The following is a 26,860-nucleotide window of genomic DNA, read 5'->3' as shown; positions in this document are numbered from 1 at the left end:
CATGCCATGTAGATATGATATAGACATAAGAAATACTTATTGCCTACAGGGCAGATTGTGGAATCACAAAGAGTAAAAAAAATGTAACAATAATATCGAACTACTGAATAAATAATCAATGAAACATTAATTTTAATTCATTTATTGCAGGTGAATAGACGGTGTAATTTATATTTTTGCTAGAAGTTTATTACAAATTGAATCCTTGTACGACCGCGGTAAAGTGGCACCATGGGCAAGTATTACATATTTTACATCAACTATCATAGAAATAGTACAACAGTTAATTAGTAGTAATACCTTAATTCAATATAATATTTGGACGTATTACTGTCAAGCCGTATAGATATAAGTAACACATAGATAAAAGAAAGCCAATGCCTTTAGCAATTCATGTTTTACTTTAATAACACCTAAAATATATACCAATTTATATTGGGTACCATTGGTATAAAATTACCTTAAAATTAATTACTAAATTACCTACTAAAATTAGTTAGTTAACTAATATGACTTTGAAAGTTTAGCAGAAACAGAAATATTTAGAAAAAACTTAGAAGACGATCAACATGAAAGGTTTTTATATTAAAAAAAACATATTTTATACATATCAAATATTTTTTACAGCGCCTTTAAACTATCAAATATTCTAATTAAAGAAAAGCAAAAGGCAAAATAAAGTCAGATAATTAATTCGAATTTATAGAGAAATCCAAACAAAAAATCTATTCGAACAAACTCTTCAGTATCGTTACCAAACGTATCGTATCTAACCGCTATCATTAAAAAGCACGCATAGAATTAGTAGGAACGAAGGTCACATAAGTTCGTAATGATCCTTATCCATTTTATGCCTTTACAGCACTGATAATCCAAACAAAAAATCTATTCGAACAAACTCTTCAGTATCGTTATATATATATACAAAACAGCATACAAGCAAAATGTTCGCTGAAAGAGAACGGACAAAAAATAATGGACAACGTATTGTGTTAAAGTTTTTTCGCCCTCGTGGAAATGAAATGGGTATAACCTAAGTTTTTTTGTTCGATTTTTTTCAAAAGAATGGAACATTTTTAAATAGATTACATAGTGATACCAACCCTATTTTCTAGATTTTTTCTTATTATAGTTTTATAACGACAATTTTTTTAGGATTTTTATATCAAATTAATGTACTAATAGTTGACATTTTTTAATTAATTTGTTTATTTATTAAGAAGCCACTAAATCTAGATTATATTAGAGCCTTATTTGTATTGCATAATGTAGGCTTTGCCTCATGATCCTCTTTATTAAACGTATTGACTGTCTGATCAAAATTACACCATCCCGACATATATTTGATTTTGTACAGCTTTGTTAACAGAATGATAGCCGATAGTTACTGAGTGTAGCTATAGTACGTTACTGTTTATGAATCGTTATAATTTTAAATAATTAGGATAATAAAGAAATGAAAATTATTTTGGATCAAAGTCTGGACTCAAAGAAGTCTGATATAAAAATAACATTTCTATATGGTAGAGTTCAGCACAGTAATACTGTAGAAGTGCTACTTATGTTATAATATTCCAGGCTTACGTCGCAGTTAACAAAGGATAACTATATATATATATATATATATATATATATATATATATATATATATATATATATATATATATATATATATATATATATATATATATATATATATATTGTTAAAAGAGTTTAATATTGTTAATAATCACAATAGGTTGCTATTTATTTGCTTATATCACTCTTGTAGATCTGAAATCCGAAAAGAAAAAAAGGGCAACACAAATTGATTCAGTTCATTTGTAATTTCAATTCTTTTTAGTTAGTTTTTGATAATAAAACCCTCAATAGGTAATATACCTGTTAGTCAACCAGAAACAGGCAGGTAAAGTGACAACAACCGTGGAACTTATGGGGTTTCACTAAGCTATCAAACCACTAGTAACCCGACGCTGCCAAAACAACGTTCCTCGATTAATTACCAGTACTTGTCACCACGTATTTAACGAGCAACTCAACAATAAAATCAAATTTATCCAAGATTTTGCTGTAAATTTCAAAAGAAGGTTACCAATTAACAGCGACGTGGAAGCAATACAACTACTCGACAACGCACCGCAAAAAAAAGTTTGAAACTACGAAAAGTATTAGTACCACTTTTAATAAAATCTGTCGAGTTTAATTTGAAAAATACACTCTGATGTACTTATTCTTCACTCGTTTTACTTGTTACTTGATTAAATTACAAAACGAAAGCATTCATAAATTAGTTTATAATTGAGATTGTATTGAGAAAGATGTTATATTAAAAAAAAATTAATTCACAGATTATTTTGTCAAAATAGTATGAATAGTAAATATATAATAATACTAACTTATTATTGATTTATATCTTACCTTTACAAATGTTCCATTATCCTAAGGAAGCAAAACAAAAGTTAAAATCATAATTAATATTAATATTACAATATCTTAATTAATTTCTGTACTAATAAAAGAAATACTGGATAAATAAATATTGAATATGCTACAAAAACTTCAATGACCTTTAAGGGTAATTTATATTCTAAGGGCTTAATATTTATTTGTAATAGTGTTAAACAAAAGAAACACGTAACAACAACGTGTTTTTAATGTTCTTTAGTCATTTGTTATGCTTAGGTTTCATATTTCGAACACTTATATTTCTATATATACCCCTCAATATCAACGAAAAACACTTCAATATTATTGTGGCTTGAACCATAAAATGCATACTTGCTTAAGACGAATAAGAACAGGGAAATATAAATAGATAAGACACTGGTGTGGAAAAATATTAATTAGTGAATTCAAGTCGTACTATAGGTTTTGAGGACTTGGAGAAGTATAATATGAGTTAAATAAAATCCTATATTTTGCCTCATGCGTAGAGTCTATTCAAAATAAAAGTGAACTTACGTCATCAAGTTGTTTAATGTATTACCTATCGCAATTTGTAAACTCGTTTTTTTCTCATTTCATTCTAGTTAAAAAGAGACAGAATGCTGTCCGATACGTTCGAACATGTAACTGAATCAGCCGGTTGTCAAGGTTGTTAAGAAAATCGCCAGGTTGTCAAGGTTATAAACCGGAAAACGCTGTGTTCCATAGACACATTGAAAAAGAAATTGACAAATGATGGAATGATGAACAAGTATGACATAGATTGGAAATTAACAGCTTAGTTATATGCTGTTAGCATAATGCTGACAATTTCCAAGATAGGGTGATGAGAGTGGCAACAATTAAAGGTGGGTATATAATCAATATACGATAACTGCAGGAAATCGTTTTGTAGAGTGTGAAAGACTTATGTGCATAGATATGTGTGTAGTTGTTCAAAATATATATGAGCATTTAGTTAAAATGTATGATGAGAGAAATAATTTTAACTGTTTTGCAGAAATGCATTACGGATAATGCAGTGACTAAATCTAGTTTTATCCCGAAAAATGTATACAGGTAGCAAGAGAATAATCTAAGATGAAATACAATGATATCAAAATTACTTTGCAAACAACTTTATTGCACCAAAGGAAACAAGAACTAAACGTAAAAGGTAAATATGCTTTTTAATGAAAATAACCTATACTACTTGGCTATAGAATTGTTAATTAGGTGTATTAAGTCTCCAGGGAATACTACTTAAAAGCGAGCCTAGAAATCTACCTCATAGAGGAAAACAGTACAATGAACATGTAATAAAACACAACCCTAACCTACACAATATTATGACTGTATAATTACTTGTAGTTTAATAATAATTCTTTCAATAATATTGCATTAGATATGCTGTAATGTTAAAATAAATTATATTTGACAATATTATACATATACATTTACTTAACATCATTTAAATAACGTAAGTTCACCATTTTATTGAACCGACTATATCTGCAAATTACAGTTCCAGACAACAATTCTGATTAATTGACTGATCACACGTGATAACACATCAAGAATCACATTGAATCGATAAAATAAATAATAAATTATGTCTACCGTTTTGCATAAATATCGCTACGCACTTGATGAATATTAAAATTAGAGTTGAATCGCCATCGAAACTGAATTGATTCCTATCGCTGCTCCGCTCTATTTATCAAACGACTCAGTATTGGCGTCCATCGAGGAGCGTTTTACAAATGCGTTCGTCATGGAAACCGGATTTCCCAGTCCCTGGCGTTTTTTTTTTGCAAAAATAATGGGAACACGTACATTTGCCGCCGGATGATGACCGAGAATTTGCGAGATCTAAAAAATTAAGGGGCTATACCGAAGGGCATTGAACATAAACCCATAATTCTTAGCTTAAATCTAAGAGTTGTAAATCAATTTTGACGACTTTCGCTATTGGACATATGAAGTATCATTTTGGTAGTCATCAGTTGTTCCCACTTTTTGTCAATATTTGAATTCCTTATTATTCTTAGTTTTATTTTCAGATACTTCCATAAGAATGGGGACTTTGCATATTCTTATATAGGCTTTCATGTATTAGGCAACGAGCTATTTAGTGGCTGATTGATATCATTTTATACAACTATTATATTTCGTCATGTTCCTGTTTATGTAATGTAATACTCTAATTAGACACCTAAACATTTTTTTATATTAAAAAAGTATCTGCTGAATAAGATTCATACAATATAAGTTAATCAAAATATTTTCCCAACCATTTTCGTACGTTATCAGCATTTCGAAACCGTGTGCCAGCTAAACTATGCTGCATCGATCTGAGCAAGTGATAGTCAGAAGATGATATGTCTGGAGTATACGATGGGTGAGGCAGATTTTGCCATTCCGGCTGTAACATTGTATTCTTCACTACTTTTGCTACTTATCACCGAATGTTGTCATATAGGAGATGGAGGATTTATGATCGTTTTCCCTACAACAAGCTTGCGAATATTTCACTTCGCTGTCGAGGTGAAACATATTTTCGTCTTTTAGATTTTTCCATCTCATGCAAACAATTCATTCATCAACTCTTTGACTGTCTGAAGTCTTATTAGAAGCTTGAGCTGTTTTTTCGATAAATAGTTAACTGTTTTGGTCTGCTCTTTTGAGACTGTTCATTTTCATTAGCATCAAAATAATCCCTTTTAAATCATTTAAATCAAAACTGACAAGTATAATATGACGGAGAGGGACCCCTATAAAGTTTTAAGACGATTTAATGGGCTTGGGCATCACATTTCTGCAAATCAAACAAATATTGTCTATGTACAATAAATTAATTAATAATATTACATATAAAACTGTTATTTTATGAAAACAAATGTCAAGCAGTCGAGTTTAACAATCAGGTTAAGTTGTTTGACAGTTGCTTACATTGGTACTGCTTTTTATATATCGCTGATTAAAAGATCTAGATTAAAAGAACGATCTAGTTTCAGCATTACAGTTTCATTTGTCTTGAGGTTCCATTGTATTTTTCGATTGATTAGAATGTCTTTTGTCAACTTTTAGCATTTTCCTAGATCTTTTAAAATATTTTACGCTACAGAAATAATATAAATCGATTTAAAGTTTATACTAATGATGAATTATTATAATAATAAATAAATTAATTTTACCTTCTAAAAATAATGAGAGAGTGAGAAAATATAATACTAACCGATCAGTTTGGTTTTATAAATATACACTAAACAGTTAGAGAGTACGTAGAACTAGAGATGTATGATTCTGAAATGACATAAAGAGGAAAAAGTATGATCATCTATATTCTTGGAATAAAAACGATATTTTGGTATGGTTTTCTTGAATTTCGTATTCGCTTATTCTTGCTATAACTCAAAATAACGAGTACATTTAATCATTCAGAAATTCGGTTTCTCATTTTCCATAATTTTTAACTTGTCTGTATATTTTTGAAATGTACTGGAGATATAAAACGTTCAACAAAAACTATTTTATTCCATACCATGATGCTGTTTTTTATTTGACAAAGTGGTACCTAGTAAACTATAAGAACTAATGGCTTTAAAGGACTTAAAATTGATAAATCAGAAATTTGGATATCTAACTTTTGGTCGAAGGAAGGTAAAGTAACAAGAGCATAGGGTTGATTGACATTTTGGCTTTAGTATTAAGTCAAAATCAAGCAGAAACTTAATAAAAAAACAAAAAGAAAGTAATAACTTACAAAATATCTTTATTAAGATAGGATTACTATTGGAGATTACAAATGACTTTATTGTTATTTTGTATTTATATCGAGTGCAATCAAATATTCGTTAATATTAAATTAGTATGAAATAATTTTGTTTGCCAACTGTTATGCAAAACAAGATATGTAAAACCTTCGACAAAAACTGTTTTGTTAAGTACCATAATGTTTTTTTTTACCTGACCTTTCATTTTATTGTCGATTTACGCCAATATTTAATCTCAATTAACATATTCAGACAGTTGCAAATATAGCAGCAGATGTGCCATGAATATTACCCAACTCAGTTTTAGCCCCTGTCGATGTTGTCAACAATAAAACTTGGAATAGAGACTATACTTTGAGACTCCTTAACATATGAGCACTTTCAAATTTATTACTCTCTTCCTTTCTCAATTTCTAGATTTATTGAACAAAACATGTTATAATTTTATAGCGTATATACTCAATATTATTCCAAGTGATATCTCTTTACGTTAGTTCGGTATAACCCCTTAAATTCAATATCTAACAGTTACCAGTTGCTTATTGCAAGATCCACCATATCGAACCAAGAAAAAAGTCTACACGAGCGTACAAGCGAAAAAAAATATCGACATATTCGCGCAATAAAAAGGAGAATGCTTTACCCTATAGAGGATCGGTAGAAGGTCGCTTTTCTTGCCCTTATTGTCTGGCGGAAAATTCCAATCTCGGACAGCTTTTCGCACTTCTACACCATCCGGATCAACCAGCCGGAAAGCGGTTATGTTCGTGCCGCCATATTTGAATTCCTCCAGATCCACTCCGTGAAGGTCCTGCAAACAATTTAAACCTTTATCCTATAATTTTATATATACATATATGTACAAAACATTGAAATGGTAAGATAATAGTTGATTATAATATTAGTCAATTATCATGAATTTATATTATTTCACATTGAGGGAGCATGTTTAGAGAAAAATAGGTACAATATTTATTAATCATAAAATATGTTTAAGAAAAAAATAGAACCGACTTAAAAATAAATAAGGAACTCACTAAAAAGTAAAAAAATCAAACTTAGATTTTTAACACAAAAAAACGTTTTAAAATAAAAAATGTTCATAATAATCGTTCTTATAACTACATTAAAGTAAACAAAAACCTTATTTAATCCATTTTCTATATGTATATTGAATTCTACTATAACAGGTCAATTGATAAGTCCCCAGCCTGACACAAAGATGGCGCTACTAGAATTAAATCCATACGATGTTTCGGTAGTTTTTTAGTTTAGTTCTAGCGTGTATAGATTTGACAGCTGTCGGATTATTGGTTTGTGAATTATAGCATTTTGAGTGAAGCAACTTTTGTTATTGTGAAAAAAAATGGATAAAAAGGAATTTAATAAAATATTACTTTTTGAAGGGAAAAATACAGTTGAAGGAAAACTTGGTTTGATGCCGAGTTTCCGGACACTGCCTCAGGAAAATCAACCATCAAGGATTGGTAAGCGGTGAACGCAGTGGACGCCCAAAAGAGGTTAATATTATATATTATATATTATATATTATATATTATATATTATATATTATATATTATATAATATATATTATATATATTATATATTATATATTATATATTATATATTATATATTATATATTATATATTATATATTATATATTATATATTATATATTATATATTATATATTATATATTATATATTATATATTATATATTATATATTATATATTATATATTATATATTATATATTATATATTATATATTATATATTATATATTATATATTATATATTATATATTATATATTATATATTATATATAATCCGAAATGATCCTAGATTTCGTCTTAAAATATGAAATAACCTCAACAACGTGGAAGCAATACAGTTACTGGACCACATGAAGGATAGAAATGAAGCAAACTACACGAACTTGTTTGGTATATTCTTAATATTAGCTTAAGTAGATTAGTTTTATATTAATTTGGGAAATACACACCGATGTTTTGAACCAGTACTCGTCTTGCTTGTATATTAATGCAAGTACCACAGAACAGTACTAATAATTAACTAAATCAAGATTGTGTTCAGCAAAAACAGAAAAACAGTTAAAACAGCTAAAAGAAAATCGTAAACAGTAAATTCACTCTATTGAGTGATTTATTATAATATAATTTAATGTATACCTTAGCCCCAGCAACGCTTGACTTGGTCTTCTAGGTCATTAAATATATGTTATCAGCTAGGTTATATCGGAATATGTAACATTGGCTAAGAACAAAAATTTATGTCTTAAAATGATAAAAAAAAATCCGCAAACAACTAGTAAATATAAATAAGCAAAACTCAAATAACAATTAGTTATGTTTTATAACACTTTTCGCGTTAATATCGGACATATTTGTTTATATCACATAGATAACAATAAACACGCCCCAACACACGCTCTGCGTTCCAATGGTAAAAGTATCAAAGGGGAGGCAAAGAATGGGCCTTTTACGACATCCTCCCTTTCCACTATCCGCTGAACAAATAGAAGCTAATGGTTTTTGATGTCATTTTATGACGTCTTCCGCAACAGAAGCGGGCGCAATCTCGGCCCTTTGATGTTCCGACGGTTTTCGGATTTGATATATTTCCAGGTGAAATTGCCAACTGAATTGGCCCTTTGCCGTTACGCCGAATTGGCTGAAATATGGACAGGGAAAAGAATGGGAACGCTCTCTCAATTAACTTACCAAAGACGTGATGAGGTAACTGTGGTAGTCGCTCATCATTCCGATTTGCTGCGCCTGTTTCAGAACGGCGTAAATTTTCGGCGTGGAGCAGTCCAGGACGATGTGACTCTCTGCCGAGTTTTTAATTTGCTTTAGTAAAGGCCTGAAAGGAAAAAAAACTGTTATTTTAATACTCAATATATACTATATACGTACTAGTGATCGCTCTGTGGTGGAAATTCGACCACAATTAGACCACCAAGTTAGTCAGGTTTCTCCCATAATAGAGTAAAGAGAATAATTTAGAAACGCTTTGTTACTAAAACTTGTTTCCACGGTATTTTCAATATACGATCAGAAATGTTTTTGATATATAACAGGATTGGTATGTTTAGTTTAGACGTTGGGAAATCAACACCGAAGACGGTGAACGCAGTAGACGCCCAAAAGGGGTTGGTACCGAAGAAAACATTTCAACTAAAAGTGTACATCATATTATTCACAAATATTTGGGTATGAGAAAGCTTTGTGCAAAGTAGGTGCCGCGCGAGCTCACTTTTGACCAAAAACAACGATGAGTTGATGATTCGGAGCAGTGTTGGAATAGGATCAAGTGTAATAAACTCGAGTTTTTGCATCGATATGAAACATGGCCCCATCATTTCACTCCGAAGTCAAATCGACAGTCATCCGAGTGGACTGCACACGATGAACCCACTCCAAAGTGTGGAAAAACGCAACAGTCGGCTGGCAAGTTTATGACGTCTGTATTTTGGGATGCGCATGGAATAATTTTCAGTGACTGCCTTGAAAAAGGAGGGATCATCAACAGCGACTACTACAAAGCATTATTGGACTGTTTGAAGGATGAAATCTCTGAAAATCGGCCGCATATGAGGAAAATGAAAATGCTGTTTTAACAAGATAATGCACCGTGTTACAAGTCAGTGAAAACTGTGGCAAAAATCGAAGAATTGGGCTTCGAATTGCTTCCTCACCCACCGTATTCTCCAGATCTGGCCCCCAGCGTCTATTTCCTGTTCTCAGATCTCAAAAGAATGCTCGCTGGGAAGAACTTTTCGTCGAATGAAGAGGTGATCGCCGAAACTGAGGCCTATTTTGAAGCAAAGGGCAAATCATACCACAAAAATAGTATGGAAAAGTTGGAGGGTCGCTATAATTAGTGCATCACCCTTGAAGGAAATTATGGTGAATAAAAAAACTAATTTTGCCAAAAAAATGTGTTTTACTATGGTAGGCCGGGGACTTTTCAATTGATGTATTATCTTGTCCGACCTCCATTAAGTCAGCCAAATATCCCTAAAGATGTTAAGACTCTTAATGTGTTCATTTCTAGTTCTATCATTGTAAAAAGGGTGCCTTGGAATTTTTAAATAACCTGGCAATTGTTCAAAATTAATTAACCTCACTGTTAATGATCGTTAAATACCTCGCCATTTGAACATAATTAAATATTTTAATGAATTAACATTACTTTTATTTACAATTCGTTAAACGTTTTAACGATTAAAATTAAAGCAATTTTAAAAGTAAAGTTTGCCGCAACTATTTCAACGATATTTACAACTTTCGCTGTAAAACGTTATTAAAGTAGAATCCCAACGAAACCAGATATTATTTCCCTTTCAGTCCATTACATCCACTTGCTGTGGTTTCCGTCGGTAACCTCCCTTGACAACTGGCGATTTGTTGGCTTACCAAACTAGAGGATCCATTTTAGAAGAGCCTTTATATAATTTTATATCACTACAATATCCTCGTAGTAACCGGATGTCTGTCTGGTTAATGAACATAATTAAAATTCCCCTTTAGACGTGCCCTTTACGTTACGGGTTTCCTCTTTTGTATCTTTGTCAACATTAACATTTATATTTTCGAGAAAATGTATAATAAAAAAATATTTTTTGTTTGCCTTTTCGGGTGATATTTGAGCTTTATCCCGACTTTGTACTCGTAAAGCTCGCAATAATTATATATGAGTGATATTATAGCGTAATGAAAACAGGGTGACGTCAAATATATGAAAAAACTATTTTATGAAACACAAGCTCAAAAAGCTTTTTATGAGAAAGGAACGTACCATTTTAAGTTTTATTAATGTTCTGCATTAGCATGGGGTATTATAAATATGCTGTTTTATTGCTGCTCAGTATTTGAATAATATTTTTACCCCTACAATTATCTTAATTTCTTGAGTGATAGTCGATATCTGAAAGTTTGGGTGTATGTAATGAGTCCTATAATGTCTGGGTGCATCTACAATACTAGGACTTTGTTCTGGAAGCAGCATTTTATTATGTACTAATAATTATGATTTTCTTCCAATTAACCAATACATTTTCCTATCATTTAACTCCAGTTTTTGCCTTCTCTTTTTTATATATTGCTTTCAGAGAAGTATTGCATCAACATAAATTCGCAGATACTTGCTGTTGTTGTTATATGGAATGATAATATTTTTTATTGTTATTAGTGCTTGTGCAGTCTGGTTAGACATGATGTGGCCATACACAGATTTACATTCCTTATTTTTTTCAAGACTTGAGTCCAATTATTTATATTGTTATAATTATGTCCTGTTATAAATTTCGTATGACTTCTTTACTATTGTCTCCGACAGCAAGAATCGCAGTGTCATCAGTAAATGTAGCGATCCTCGTATTTTTCATTTGTGGTATATCATATGTGTAGAGTATGTAATGAATTAGTCCCAATACACTTTCTTGTAGTACATCTTCTTTAATTTATTTTCTTGTAGAGTAGACTTCGTGTTATTTAACTGTAAACATTCTGGTCACAATGTAAGGCTTAACCATATCTTTTTCAATTACATCTCTTATTCTATGAACCTGGTCATTTGTTGGATGTTTGTTAATAAACCCCAAGCTGGTGTGTCGGTATTAGGTTTTTCTCTCTAAAATTGGTGTCTTCTTTTAAACATAAGGTCTATATGCTTTTATTTCATTTCGTGATTTTCCTGCTTTTGGGGGTTATGATAATTTCTGCGATCTTTCAATCATTTGGGACATATTTTAATCGAAATGCTACATTTTTCAAGTTGATGAGTTTTATAATTTCTGTTCTTGGTGGTTTTTGTAGCAATTGTACTGTTACTAAATCATAGCCTTGATTTTTTGATAGAGGTAGTACGTAGACATGATTCTTTTAGGCATTTGGTGAATTTCCGGAGCAACTAATCTGTTTCATTGTTTTCTGTTAGATTTATCAGAGAGTTATTTATGGATTTGTTTTTAATTTGCTGTATTTTCCTTTTAAACCTTTGGGTTATATTGTTTAAAATATTTTTATTTCCAGGCGTTCTAATTTGATACCTTTTTTTTCGTAGCTTTCGTTTTTCACCTACCATTTCTTTGATTTTTCTCGGATAATTAACTCCTCTAATTGTACTCTTAATTTCAGTCTGTTCTCTTGTTTGTTAACGTTCGATTTTGTTCTATTCTTATTATATTTTCATTCAGTGTCAGAATCACTGATATGTGATCTGGATTTAGATAAAAGTTTTCTTCGACTTCCGACTAAGAAGAAATCTAACAGATCTGGAGTTTTCTCTGGAACAGTGCAGACTGATTGACAAATTGAATTTCCCGAACACACGTAACTAAATCTTAGATCATTCACAGACCTATCTTGTATTTTTGCGTTGAAGAACCATCAATTTCAATTTTTTCTCCTGGGTTATTTAGGACATACAAAGAACTTTCTTCCTTCTAGTTGTCTATTGGTTGGAAATAAATTGCAGCTAATTTAATCCTGTATTTGTTTGATTTAATATTACTGCTGTTATTTGATTTTTTATTAAAATGATCCCGCATTTTGATAGTGGCAAATGTTCTTTTTAATTATTAAGGCACTTCCTTCTCTTGCGGTGTTAGCTGGATATATGGTTTGATAATATTAATTATATGCTCTAAATTTTATAAGGTTTTTTTGTCAAGTAGCTTTTAGTTGGTATTTGCCTGATATATATTGTCATTTCTAGTTCTTGTGGCCACAAGTCTATTATTCTACAAAAAAATATTCAATAATTTTTTCTTCTTTATCCAATTTTGCTATGAATTTTAACAGAATTTCGTTGGTGAGTGCATATTCTTCCTTTTTATCCTATTAGTTATTTTGGTTTGTACTTTCGAAATTTCATCATGGACTTGGTTATATCTTCTCGGTTATTTCTTTGCAGTCACTGTTTATTTTACTATATCTTGAGTGACTTTTTGCACATTTTGCCTTAGCTTAACTATGGACATTTCCTCACAGACTATTATGGCAAAATTGATCTTTAGAATGAAAGGGACAGCGAACAGCATCGAAAAAAGAATATCGACCAAGATGATAGAAAGCGATATGAAAAATAAGATACTAATATTATTCGAGACTAGAAGAGCTGCAGTCGACCTCTAACTATGGTGAAATTTAGTTAAGAATGTTGGAGGCACTAACTATGGAGTATTGCTTATGAAGTATATACCCAAGTGCCGGCTCTGGACTGATGAGAATGATGAAGTACTGGAGTCAAAGAGATAATGTTTAATAATAATTTTATTACAAACAAGAAAAGGAAAACGTGTTCTCTTAGTGGACGTCGAATCTCATAATTTTAAACTTGGTTGAAATGAAATTACTGTAGTTGAGAACCGAGCTCTTGTAAAAACGGCTTTGTACAACATATTCATGTGTTAAAGTTAAAGTTAATAAATATATAAGGGTTATTTACTAACAAAAACAACAATATTTTTTAAAACGATGGAATCACGTGTAACCCTTCCAAAGTGTGCCATCAAAAACGATACAAAAAATGCATCAGTGTTAACACTCATCCCTATTACCTCGCTTCACAAGTCTCCAACCGCCCCATTTAACGATGATAAATCCCCCCAATGAAGGCTCTAATTAAAATTAATTTAACGTTTTTTTTTCTCGCCCGTCCATTTTGATGCAGGAAAATTTTTATTCATTTTCTAATGGAGCGGGTTGGAAATTGGCGCGGTGTAATTAAAAGCCGTAATGGAGAAGAATAAAAAACGCAGCGCACGATCTCGTTATTTTTTTCGTTCGTCAATGGTAAACGCTCGAGTCTCTTTCTCTCTCTGTGTGTATGTTGAAAAATGTCTCCGATAAGAATATACTCTAGAAAGAACAGAAAAAGTATTGTCTCTTGTAGCACGTCATTCTATAGATACGTAACAAAATGGCTAATTGTAATTATTATAAATTATTCATAATCAATATAAGTGGAGATTATTTTTAGGGACGGAATCTATTGTCGATTGGTTATAGAAATATTGTTAATACGGCGAATGATTTCTATTGTTTCTCAAATGACATAAAAAGGGATAAAATTTTTGTTCATGTCAAAAAATAAGCGAGAATTAAAGCAAAAATGAAGCGGAGCTTCTTTTTAAATAAATGAAACTTAAAGTCCTCTAAACCAACCATACAATCTTCATATTAATTCTTCAACAGCATATAAAATGCGTATGTACAAAAGACCGACAGAATAATATAAACACCTGACATAGGCATCATGTGATTGTCCTATGCAAAACTGCAAAACCCGACAAGGAAAATGATCCGAATCACGCTAGTAACCAGGCTGGGTAAGACCGGATGCCTTCTGGGATGATTTCTAAGTTAATCATTCGCCATCGGTAGGCTTAATGTCGAGGGCCGTGGTTCGGAGCCCACATTAAACTGTACTATTTTGACTGTGTGTATAGGCGCATTAACATATTTGAATGTAGCAGTATTTGGCAGTAATACGCTAGTAATAGTGAGAACTTAATTATTGAGGATGTCAAAATATTTATTCGCATGGATACTATGAATTTTCCGCCTAAAACAAAATTCAACCTTCCCATGTTTGACTCTAGGAAGCAGACAGTCTGGATCCTAGGTTTTCTTGGGATTAATGGTTTCTTTAATGTAATGATAATGTAAATAATTCTCCATAAGAGTAAAATATTTCTAAGACATGTGAATATTAGTGTATTGAAAGTTCGTTTCATTGCTTTGTATTTATCATCTGATCTTTATAGGAAAACCATAAGTTCTGCAGTTATTAAAGTAATTTTCTGACTATTTTGTAAATGTCGAACTCGTTGCTTCTCAAGTTGGAATCATCGAAAAAAATTAATGAATATAAAATTGATCAAAAATACGAAACTAACTCGAAATCCAATAAACTGCAATAATATATATAGAAGCTATGTCATAACAATAAAACAATATTTAATATTATACTGTTATTTACTATTAATTTTTAATCAATCTCTCCAGCAAATTATAAATTATTGTAATGTCACCAATTCAGTGTTGCTCAGAAGAGACTTCTTCTTAATGAAGTTCAGCTTTTTTACCAAAAATATCTGAAATTAGCAAAAGTTCATCGGTCGAAACCTCGCATATATCATTAATTAATGATTTAAATTTATATTAACTAACTTAAAAATTATCTCAAAATTACTTTTTTATATTAAATATTATAAAAATTATTGAAAAAATTACATTTTTACGTAAAGACAGTGTCTTTGATAATTAAAAATTATGAATATAATTATAATAACACTTTTTAATGAAATGTCTTTTGTGGATTTATTTATCATATAAAGTTTTTTCACACAAAAGTTTTCCGTTTTTTTTTTGGTGCTCTTAGAGTATCTATATTTTATTTCAATAGGAATGGCAAATAGCATGTAAAACTTTAAATTAGAAGAATTAGAGAAAATTTGCTAGAAGAATACTTACTTGAAGAAGAAAACATCATATTTCACCAGGACAACGTACTAATGTACAAAACTGTGTTGGCGATGGGGAACTGTTAGATCTGAACAGACTTATATTTATTCCTAAACCTAGAGAAATTTATTTCTTCGCTTTGTAATGTTTTGTATCCAATGAAAAAATTTAAAAAACCTTAGTTACATATTTTTACTGTTTTACAGATTCTAACTTCCAGAAAGCAATCATTCTTAACTGTAAATCCGCACTATTTCATTTTCAAGCTGAAAAGAGCAATAATATCAACTCAAAGGTTAGCTTTTATGACATCATGATAAAATATGGTATGACTTTTATGGATAAAGTATATTTCTAAGCCGGTGAACTTCTTGAACTATTTTGCAGATTTTGTTCGTTAAAAATAATACCCACTTGTGTGGTAACCAGGTCTTTTGTCAGGTCTGATGACGATGTTATGTCACTTAGATGGCATCATATCCAATGCTAATTTAAATATTACGAACTTTGAATGCACTGATCAATTCCTCAATTGCAATTGATTTGTGATATTCTATATCCTGGTCATAATGGAATGATGCTCGTTTCTGGATCACACTACGTCTGCAGAATCGCTCATTTAATTGTGTCTGCATCGACTACTACGACCGTTTAGGCCACCAGGTATTCTTCTATATTAAATTCAAAGGGTTGGCAACGCTGGTGTATTGGTACCATGCGATACCCGACTATCAAAGACCTCCACCACCGACGACAAAAGACGTCTTTTTTCTCTGCCCTTTGTAACAGTGCCACTTCCATAGCGCTAGCGTACTTCCTTAACCTATTCTAATATTCTGTCAATCCTCCCGTCGACGACATGTAGTATTTGCGATCGAAATCCGTTTTCTGTTCCCCTGTGAATTCCTTCCGCAAAAATAGTAGTGGGCGTTGAGACAAGCAATCAAGTCGACAGCCACACATTCCGATCCACGACAAGACGAAAATTCCTAGAATTGGCGACCTCGATGTGATCGAAATGCCTAACGGATAAACCAGCTTAACGGGATCTACGTCCTCGACAAGTACATGGAGGGATAGCGAGAGAAACCCATCAACTTCACATTATCGACGTTTTCTCATGAGATTAGTGCGATGGGCGAAAACCACAGAAGCCAGAAACGAGATACATATACACCACACTTATAGGTACCCTAAGTTAAATTGGAACGCCCCCCAGACGAACTACGTCTTGCTACTCCCTCGATATTTGTCCCTGGGCGATTGATTGCGTGATTGCATGTGTTCAGGAACCTGCACCACATGGAGGTACGTTCTACAGCAGCTTTACTTGGGGGCGAGTGTTGTAGCGACCGTTACGACCTTTTAGTCCACCAGGCATTCACCTATATTAAGTTCAAAGGTTGGCAACGGTGGTGGATTGGTACCATGCAGTTTCCGGCTATAAAAGATCATAACGACGACGTTCTTTCTCTCATTTTTCTGTACCTCTTGTAACAGTACCACTTCCGTAGCGGTACCGTACTTCCTTAACCTATCCCAATACCCTGTCCATTCTCCCGTCGACCACATGTAGCATTTAAAATCGAAATAAACAAGTTTTTAATCAACCAGTGTTTTCTGTTCCCATGTGAATTCCTTCCACAAGAACAGTAGTGAGTCTTCAAACAAACAATCGCGTCTACAGCCACACATTCCGACCGATAAGACGACTATTCCTACATGTCCATTGTCCATTTTCTTCAGTAACTGTCTAACACAATTATGACATACCAGTACGACTATTATCATGTTCTGCCTCTCACTGATTATTAGTGCCATTAGTACGAGATTTGGAAAATACGGGCTCATGTATTAATTCCGTACACGTCTTGCTTGTATATTAATGCAAGTACAACAGAACAGTAGTAATAAATTAATTTGTTAATTAAGATTTTACTAAGCATATCTAATGTAATATGTAATTAATTAAGAAAGTTAGTACGAGTGGTACTTAGTCGCAATTTCCGTATATATCATATTTGACACATAGATTTATTATTGAAATATTATTTTTCATTTGATTTTCACGTTATCGAATCGAATGTCTATACATGTATAAAATAGAGTGTGTATATGATAAAAAATATTAGAAATGCATTTTTAACTTAAAGAAAAAACTAATTAATTAAATTCCGATTTAATTCTTTATTGGACCACCTAAATACTCAGCACGACCTTTGTTTTGGGTCCTAAATAAGTCTTCCGCCACGAAAAACTTGTGCTATTATGTTAAGAGTTCCACTTCACCCAAATGCAAGCATAGAACTGCACGCCGTACATAAATAAAACCGCATAACGAGCAGGGACACAGTCTCAACTCCATACCACCTATACAGTTTCGGGTTTATTTGTCTTTGGAAGCGCGGATATATACTGCATCTCCCGCGAAGCGCAGACAATATATCAGAGCCATCTGACGGTTAAGTTGCGGAAGGAAAGGTACCTAATAACGTTCCTGACAAATATCCTTCCGTATGCTATACTCCACTAAATTCCAATATTATATAGCTCGCGGAATATATGGACCATTAGAGAAATAGATGGAAATCATATTCGTTGGATTGTCTGCGGTTATAAACGGATTTCTGGCGCGCACTAGGAACTATTTGAATATACTCTGCCGTAGCTTACTGCCGTTACTATGTAGATGGTGTATCGTGATAGGGCATGATTTATTACTTAACTTTACGCGGATATACGTCAACATTTCTACCAATATAACATATATTTAAATTACAAAATCATACGTCATACTATTAGGTGTTTCCATATATTGTGATCATTTTTCACCTTCAAAAAAAAACATTTATTGATACAATATATATCGATCAAAATATTTTTCATAATTTTATAAAATAAATTTCTGAAATGAAATTTGAAGACCTATTTTTTCTGCTGTTTCTTTTAAAATCTCTATTTGTTTTTATGTCCTGATTCTTTAGTTTTTCCTAATTTGATTAGCTGGTCAAGTTTATAGGCGTAAGAGTTTATTTGGCGCCACTCTTGGATTACTTTGTCTACGAAGACGCAATTGAAAAGTAATGGGTAGAGTCCATCACCTTGCCTCATTTCTGTTTTAATTTCGACGTATTCCGATATTACTCCCATAAACTTCACCTTGAATTTTGTACCAGTCAGCGTTTGTCTGATAATTGCATTGGTTTTTTTTAATCCAGACCTTGTTTTTCCATAATTTGGAAAATAGATTCACGATCCACAAATTCATAGGCCTTTTTGAAGTCTACAAATACACAAACCCCTTTCTTATTATAAAGTTTCTGTTCTCTGAAAATTAAAATGAATAATTGTTCTGGACAAGATGTACCTGGTCTGAAACCTGCTTAGTATTCACCAATTTAGCATTCAAGTTGTTGTTGTGTTCGGTTAAGAAGGCATTACGAAATATTTTTGAAAGCGACTGGCGAAAAAAAGTTTTTTAATGTAATTATTTATATTAGTTCTGTCTTCTTCCTTATGTAGTGGATGTCATCATCATCAGCAACGTTATTAGGGTGCCAAATACTTTATAGGGCCAATGTAATTTCAGTGTGGTTTTCAGTCTTTTATTCTGGCAATTTCTTCTTTATTCATTCCATACATACATATATATATATATATATATATATATATATATATATATATATATATATATATATATATATATATATATATATATATATATCATTTTTCTGTACCTCTTGTAACAGTACCACTTCCGTAGCGGTACCGTACTTCCTTAACCTATCCCAATACCCTGTCCATTCTCCCGTCGACCACATGTAGCATTTAAAATCGAAATAAACAAGTTTTTAATTAACCAGTGTTTTATGTTCCCATGTGAATTCCTTCCACAAGAACAGTAGTGAGTGTTCAAACAAACAATCGCGTCTACAGCCACACATTCCGACCGATAAGACGACTATTCCTACATGTCCATTGTCCATTTTCTTCAGTAACTATCTAACACAATTATGACATACCAGTACGACTATTATCATGTTCTGCCTCTCACTGATTATTAGTGCCATTAGTACGAGATTTGGAAAATACGGGCTCATGTATTAATTCCGTACACGTCTTGCTTGTATATTAATGCAAGTACAACAGAACAGCAGTAATAAATTAATTTGTTAATTAAGATTTTACTAAGCATATCTAATGTAATATGTAATTAATTAAGAAAATTAGTACGAGTGGTACTTAGTCGCAATTTCGGTATATATCATATTTGACACATAGATTTATTATTGAAATATTATTTTTCATTTGATTTTCACGTTATCGAATCGAATGTCTATACATGTATAAAATAGAGTGTGTATATGATAAAAAAATATTAGAAATGCATTTTTAACTTAAAGAAAAAACTAATTAATTAAATTCCGATTTAATTCTTTATTGGACCACCTAAATACTCAGCACGACCTTTGTTTTGGGTCCTAAATAAGTCTTCCGCCACGAAAAACTTGTGCTATTATGTTAAGAGTTCCACTTCACCCAAATGCAAGCATAGAACTGCACGCCGTACATAAATAAAACCGCATAACGAGCAGGGACACAGTCTCAACTCCATACCACCTATACAGTTTCGGGTTTATTTGTCTTTGGAAGCGCGGATATATACTGCATCTCCCGCGAAGCGCAGACAATATATCAGAGCCATCTGACGGTTAAGTTGCGGAAGGAAAGGTACCTAATAACGTTCCTGACAAATATCCTTCCGTATGCTATACTCCACTAAATTCCAATATTATATAGCTCGCGGAATATATGGACCATTAGAGAAATAGATGGAAATCATATTCGTTGGATTGTCTGCGGTTATAAACGGATTTCTGGCGCGCACTAGGAACTATTTGAATATAATCTGCCGTAGCTTACTGCCGTTACTATGTAGATGGTGTATCGTGATAGGGCATGATTTATTACTTAACTTTACGCGGATATACGTCAACATTTCTACCAATATAACATATATTTAAATTACAAAATCATACGTCATACTATTAGGTGTTTCCATATATTGTGATCATTTTTCACCTTCAAAAAAAAACATTTATTGATACAATATATATCGATCAAAATATTTTTCATAATTTTATAAAATAAATTTCTGAAATGAAATTTGAAGACCTATTTTTTCTGCTGTTTCTTTTAAAATCTCTATTTGTTTTTATGTCCTGATTCTTTAGTTTTTCCTAATTTGATTAGCTGGTCAAGTTTATAGGCGTAAGAGTTTATTTGGCGCCACTCTTGGATTACTTTGTCTACGAAGACGCAATTGAAAAGTAATGGGTAGAGTCCATCACCTTGCCTCATTTCTGTTTTAATTTCGACGTATTCCGATATTACTCCCATAAACTTCACCTTGAATTTTGTACCAGTCAGCGTTTGTCTGATAATTGCATTGGTTTTTTTTAATCCAGACCTTGTTTTTCCATAATTTGGAAAATAGATTCACGATCCACAAATTCATAGGCCTTTTTGAAGTCTACAAATACACAAACCCCTTTCTTATTATAAAGTTTCTGTTCTCTGAAAATTAAAATGAATAATTATTCTGGACAAGATGTACCTGGTCTGAAACCTGCTTAGTATTCACCAATTTAGCATTCAAGTTGTTGTTGTGTTCGGTTAAGAAGGCATTACGAAATATTTTTGAAAGCGACTGGCGAAAAAAAGTTTTTTAATGTAATTATTTATATTAGTTCTGTCTTCTTCCTTATGTAGTGGATGTCATCATCATCAGCAACGTTATTAGGGTGCCAAATACTTTATAGGGCCAATGTAATTTCAGTGTGGTTTTCAGTCTTTTATTCTGGCAATTTCTTCTTTATTCATTCCATACATACATATATATATATATATATATATATATATATATATATATATATATATATATATATATCATTTTTCTGTACCTCTTGTAACAGTACCACTTCCGTAGCGGTACCGTACTTCCTTAACCTATCCCAATACCCTGTCCATTCTCCCGTCGACCACATGTAGCATTTAAAATCGAAATAAACAAGTTTTTAATTAACCAGTGTTTTATGTTCCCATGTGAATTCCTTCCACAAGAACAGTAGTGAGTGTTCAAACAAACAATCGCGTCTACAGCCACACATTCCGACCGATAAGACGACTATTCCTACATGTCCATTGTCCATTTTCTTCAGTAACTATCTAACACAATTATGACATACCAGTACGACTATTATCATGTTCTGCCTCTCACTGATTATTAGTGCCATTAGTACGAGATTTGGAAAATACGGGCTCATGTATTAATTCCGTACACGTCTTGCTTGTATATTAATGCAAGTACAACAGAACAGCAGTAATAAATTAATTTGTTAATTAAGATTTTACTAAGCATATCTAATGTAATATGTAATTAATTAAGAAAATTAGTACGAGTGGTACTTAGTCGCAATTTCGGTATATATCATATTTGACACATAGATTTATTATTGAAATATTATTTTTCATTTGATTTTCACGTTATCGAATCGAATGTCTATACATGTATAAAATAGAGTGTGTATATGATAAAAAAATATTAGAAATGCATTTTTAACTTAAAGAAAAAACTAATTAATTAAATTCCGATTTAATTCTTTATTGGACCACCTAAATACTCAGCACGACCTTTGTTTTGGGTCCTAAATAAGTCTTCCGCCACGAAAAACTTGTGCTATTATGTTAAGAGTTCCACTTCACCCAAATGCAAGCATAGAACTGCACGCCGTACATAAATAAAACCGCATAACGAGCAGGGACACAGTCTCAACTCCATACCACCTATACAGTTTCGGGTTTATTTGTCTTTGGAAGCGCGGATATATACTGCATCTCCCGCGAAGCGCAGACAATATATCAGAGCCATCTGACGGTTAAGTTGCGGAAGGAAAGGTACCTAATAACGTTCCTGACAAATATCCTTCCGTATGCTATACTCCACTAAATTCCAATATTATATAGCTCGCGGAATATATGGACCATTAGAGAAATAGATGGAAATCATATTCGTTGGATTGTCTGCGGTTATAAACGGATTTCTGGCGCGCACTAGGAACTATTTGAATATAATCTGCCGTAGCTTACTGCCGTTACTATGTAGATGGTGTATCGTGATAGGGCATGATTTATTACTTAACTTTACGCGGATATACGTCAACATTTCTACCAATATAACATATATTTATATTACAAAATCATACGTCATACTATTAGGTGTTTCCATATATTGTGATCATTTTTCACCTTCAAAAAAAAACATTTATTGGTACAATATATATCGATCAAAATATTTTTCATAATTTTATAAAATAAATTTCTGAAATGAAATTTGAGGACCTATTTTTTCTGCTGTTTCTTTTAAAATCTCTGTTTGTTATTATGTCCTGATTCCTTAGGTTTTCCTAATTTGATTAGCTGGCCAATTTTAATATCCGAATTTATTTTGCGCCACTCTTGGATTACTTTGTCTACGAAGACGCAATTGAAAAGTAATAGGTAGAGTCCATCACCTTGCCTCATTTCTGTTTTAATTTCGACGTATTCCGATATTACCCCCGTAAACTTCACCTTGAATTTTGTACCAGTCAGCGTTTGTCTGATAATTGCATTGGCTTTTTTAATCCAAACCTTGTTTTTCCATAATTTGAAAAATAGGTAAAATAAATATAAAACAAATTCATAGGCCTTTTTGAAGTCTACAGATGGACAAACCCCTTTCTTATTATAAAGTTTCTGTTCTCTGAAAATTAAAATGAATAATTGTTCTGGACAAAATGTACCTGGTCTGAAACCTGCTTAGTATTCACCAATTTAGCATTCAAGTTGTTGTTGTGTTCGGTTCAGAAGGCGCAGACTGGCGAAAGAAAGCTTTCTATGTAATTATTTACATCAGTTCTGTCTACCTTTTTATGTAGTGGATGTCATCATCAGCAACCGTTTTAAGGTGCCAAATATTTTATAGGACTAATGTAATTTCAGTGTGCTTTTCAGTCTTTTAATCTGGCAATTTCTTCTTTTCAGTTATCCTTTTGTTACAATCATTGTAATTAGAGAGAAGCTCAATAGCTAACTACTGCACAAACTAAAATACTGGTGCCAGTTCTAAAACAATATCCAGTGCTTCACAAATCACTTCACTAATGGCGAGCTCCTGCTATTCAGGATTTTGATCAACGTAGTCTTGAAGATAACACAGATGGTGACTGCTACTGAGTTGAAACATAAAAATTGGGATATTTTCCTTTCCTGTTAACACTGCTATTTTCATTGTATTTTTCAGCAGCACATTTTTCTCCCCAATTTAGGAAATTTTCCTTGGATTATTGGGGAATAAATTAAATATCCATTAAAAACCCTGCACCATAAGTTCCTAAAAGTATTTGATGAGTTTGGGCAATCAATAACCAATTAACAATCACAACCTAATAATATGAACAAATAACATATAAAATAATGTAAACATTTTCATTTTTCAGTTTCATACAGTTTTAAATTAAGTTTTTACATTTGCAGAAACGGAAACATATTTTTCATTTAAATATTGTTGCTTAGAAAATTAAAAAATTCCGAAAACCTATTTCCTTGAAAATTTTACCCAAAGCTGCCTTCTAATATGTTGCACATTATTAAAATATGATTTTATAAAATGATATGTTGTATAAAATGTGCAGTGGAAGTAATGAAACAAACAAAGATAACTATTAAATGTGCCGATGATATAGTGATGTATATTATTTAGATCTGCTTCGTTCCCAATCATCTTTTGATACATAACAGACACGCCCAAAATTGTTATTCATGCAAACTAAATTCTACCGAAGAATATATGGGAAGATCCACTGTTCCAACTCCAAACTAAGTGACAACTATTAAGGTGCTGAAAGAGTAATTTCAGTATTTTCATGTTTTTGAAGACAAATTAATTGAGATGAATTTAAATGAACTTTTTCCACTCTTTTGGTAAGATATACTATAATATATATAGATAATCACTCAGAAGTCAGTTTTGCAGCATTGAGATAGTTGCAGGGATTAAAAAGGATAATAACAAACATAGTCTACAGCCAACCACTTTCAAATTTTATCTAGACACTAAATATCATCGTCGTATTGATTAAATCTGGCCAATTTTTTTAATCGCTTGCTTGAATCATATTGGCTAGTTTGCATAAGTTTCAGATGCTGTTGTTCATGATGAACTATCACGTTCCAATAACACTAAACTTTTAGAATCTTCTTTTGCATTATATGAGTTTTCGCAACCATTTGTGAAGCTGCTCTGAAATTCCACTACGATCTTTCTCACATAATGTTGTCATACGTGATATACGGCAAACAAAGCGATTGTTTTCACTGAGTTTTCGATATTAATTAATATGGAACTCAAATGTTGAATTTCTTTGTGTATCCAGCCTTAACTTAAATACGTTATTCTCAATCCGAAAAAATTAAAAATTAACATTGATGTCACGTTTCAACATAGATTACTTGATCCCTTTAATATTCAACTATTTCATTTATTAAAAACGTTCATTTGTTAGACTCAAATGAGGGTATATATTAGAAAATTGGACTTTAAGTCAACAATTATAAAAATGTATTTGCCATGATTGTACTACTCATATTTAATGTAAGATGTATTAAAATAATCTATACCCCGCAACAGATCAAATTCAATTCACATATGCAATGACTATTGCGTTTCTAGAAGAGGAACATAACTAATTTAACAAATTGCGGTCGAATTTTAACTACTAATCGATCAATAGAGTTAATAATATTAACAAACTCGATGACTAAATAAACAAATTCAATTATTAAAGGTTCAAATATAAAAACTCACGGATCCAAGCTCCTAGAACGAACGAAGACGAAGACGAACTTTTAGCAGGTTTTTCATGACGAATAATAAGGATGGTATCATGTAGATAAGCGGATTTTTTTGTGATGGTGCGACAGAAAGCCTAAACTCTTACGCCTCTACAAGATAAGTATCTGAAACATCTATGAAAAACAAAGGTCGTCTGTCAGAGTGTCGTGTAATTCACAAAAAAAAGGTTAGTAATCCTTTCGATATTAATTTCAGTCATTTTCAGATGTTTCTCTTCATTCTTTCAATATTTTTCTTAATTGTAATTCGAAATTGGGCCATAATAAATTGAAGGGAAAGAATGCGGTTTCACAGCAATATAATAATTAATATTTTATCCTCATCCGTCTCATCTTTTGCAGGCATTTAGGAGGGTTTGTATCTGAAGTTGAAATGAAAATTTTAAAACTCTTTCTCGGTCGCAGTATTATTAATTAATTTTATTTTACATTATAAATTGGGTGAAATTTGTTACATTCTGTAGAAAAGTACGGGGAATTATTAATTGATATTATTTAAAAATTAATTTTAACGTTTTGACGAGCACAATTTAATGCTACAGATGCAACAAACTTTTACAAATATTCTTTTATTAAAGGCTATTTATTCTAGAATTCTAAAGTTCAGTAAATTTCGAAAAGTAAATCCTTATAATAAATTACAAGTATCAATGCAGCATAAATTCCTCAAGATTAAAAAATTGTTTATTGAAGTTAGAAGAAGGTAAATACTGCAAATTTTAAATGTTTGCATGTATTTTAATCAGCTAATATCTATTGGTGAAAATACGTACTACCAATATAAAAATATAAACTGTTATACAATCTACCATTACTAATTCGACAGGTTTTAACCTTTGACCCTATAAAATTATAAGATTTTTACTATATTTGGGCGCTAATAGTGACGTGGTCAAAATTAAGCCTTTTAAAGTAAAACAAAACAAAATATATGCATGCGTATTGTTAGTTAGCCATAAATATTGAGAAGACTAGTCCACGACTATAGGCAACACTTATGTATACATAAAGGTTTTTGTCATCCATTTTCTCTACCAAGGTAGAGAGATAGTTCTTCATAATGCTAAAGCTTTGTTGCTCAGCTGTATACTATTGGCAATAAGAGACACCAAAACTTGGGTAAAAATATAATAATTCAAAAAATAATTAGAGGTAAACTGTCGGAGAACGGAACAATAGATACTCACAAAGAATTTTGCTATAACTGTGACC

At 31.8% G+C, this 26,860-nt stretch overlaps 1 protein-coding gene across 1 annotated transcript in view; it reads right to left on the bottom strand.

The window, feature by feature from the left end:
• Positions 1-26,860, bottom strand: part of LOC143200961 (glutamate receptor ionotropic, kainate 2) — a 196,886-nt gene that overhangs the window by 86,415 nt on the left and 83,611 nt on the right. Inside the window, exons 6-8 of the mRNA XM_076411779.1 lie at positions 8,942-9,083; positions 6,844-7,011; positions 2,419-2,439 (exon numbers count right to left, since the gene is read on the bottom strand). Of these exons, the coding sequence (XP_076267894.1) occupies positions 2,419-2,439; positions 6,844-7,011; positions 8,942-9,083 (331 nt within the window). The remainder of the gene's footprint in view (positions 1-2,418; positions 2,440-6,843; positions 7,012-8,941; positions 9,084-26,860) is intronic.

Source organism: Rhynchophorus ferrugineus, unplaced genomic scaffold (assembly GCF_030347505.1).
Source record: "Rhynchophorus ferrugineus isolate W39M unplaced genomic scaffold, kcgeb_rfMv2 rfM1, whole genome shotgun sequence".
In the NCBI taxonomy this organism is placed as follows: Eukaryota; Metazoa; Arthropoda; class Insecta; order Coleoptera; family Curculionidae; genus Rhynchophorus; species Rhynchophorus ferrugineus.
This window is presented reverse-complemented; position numbering and strand designations above follow the sequence as displayed.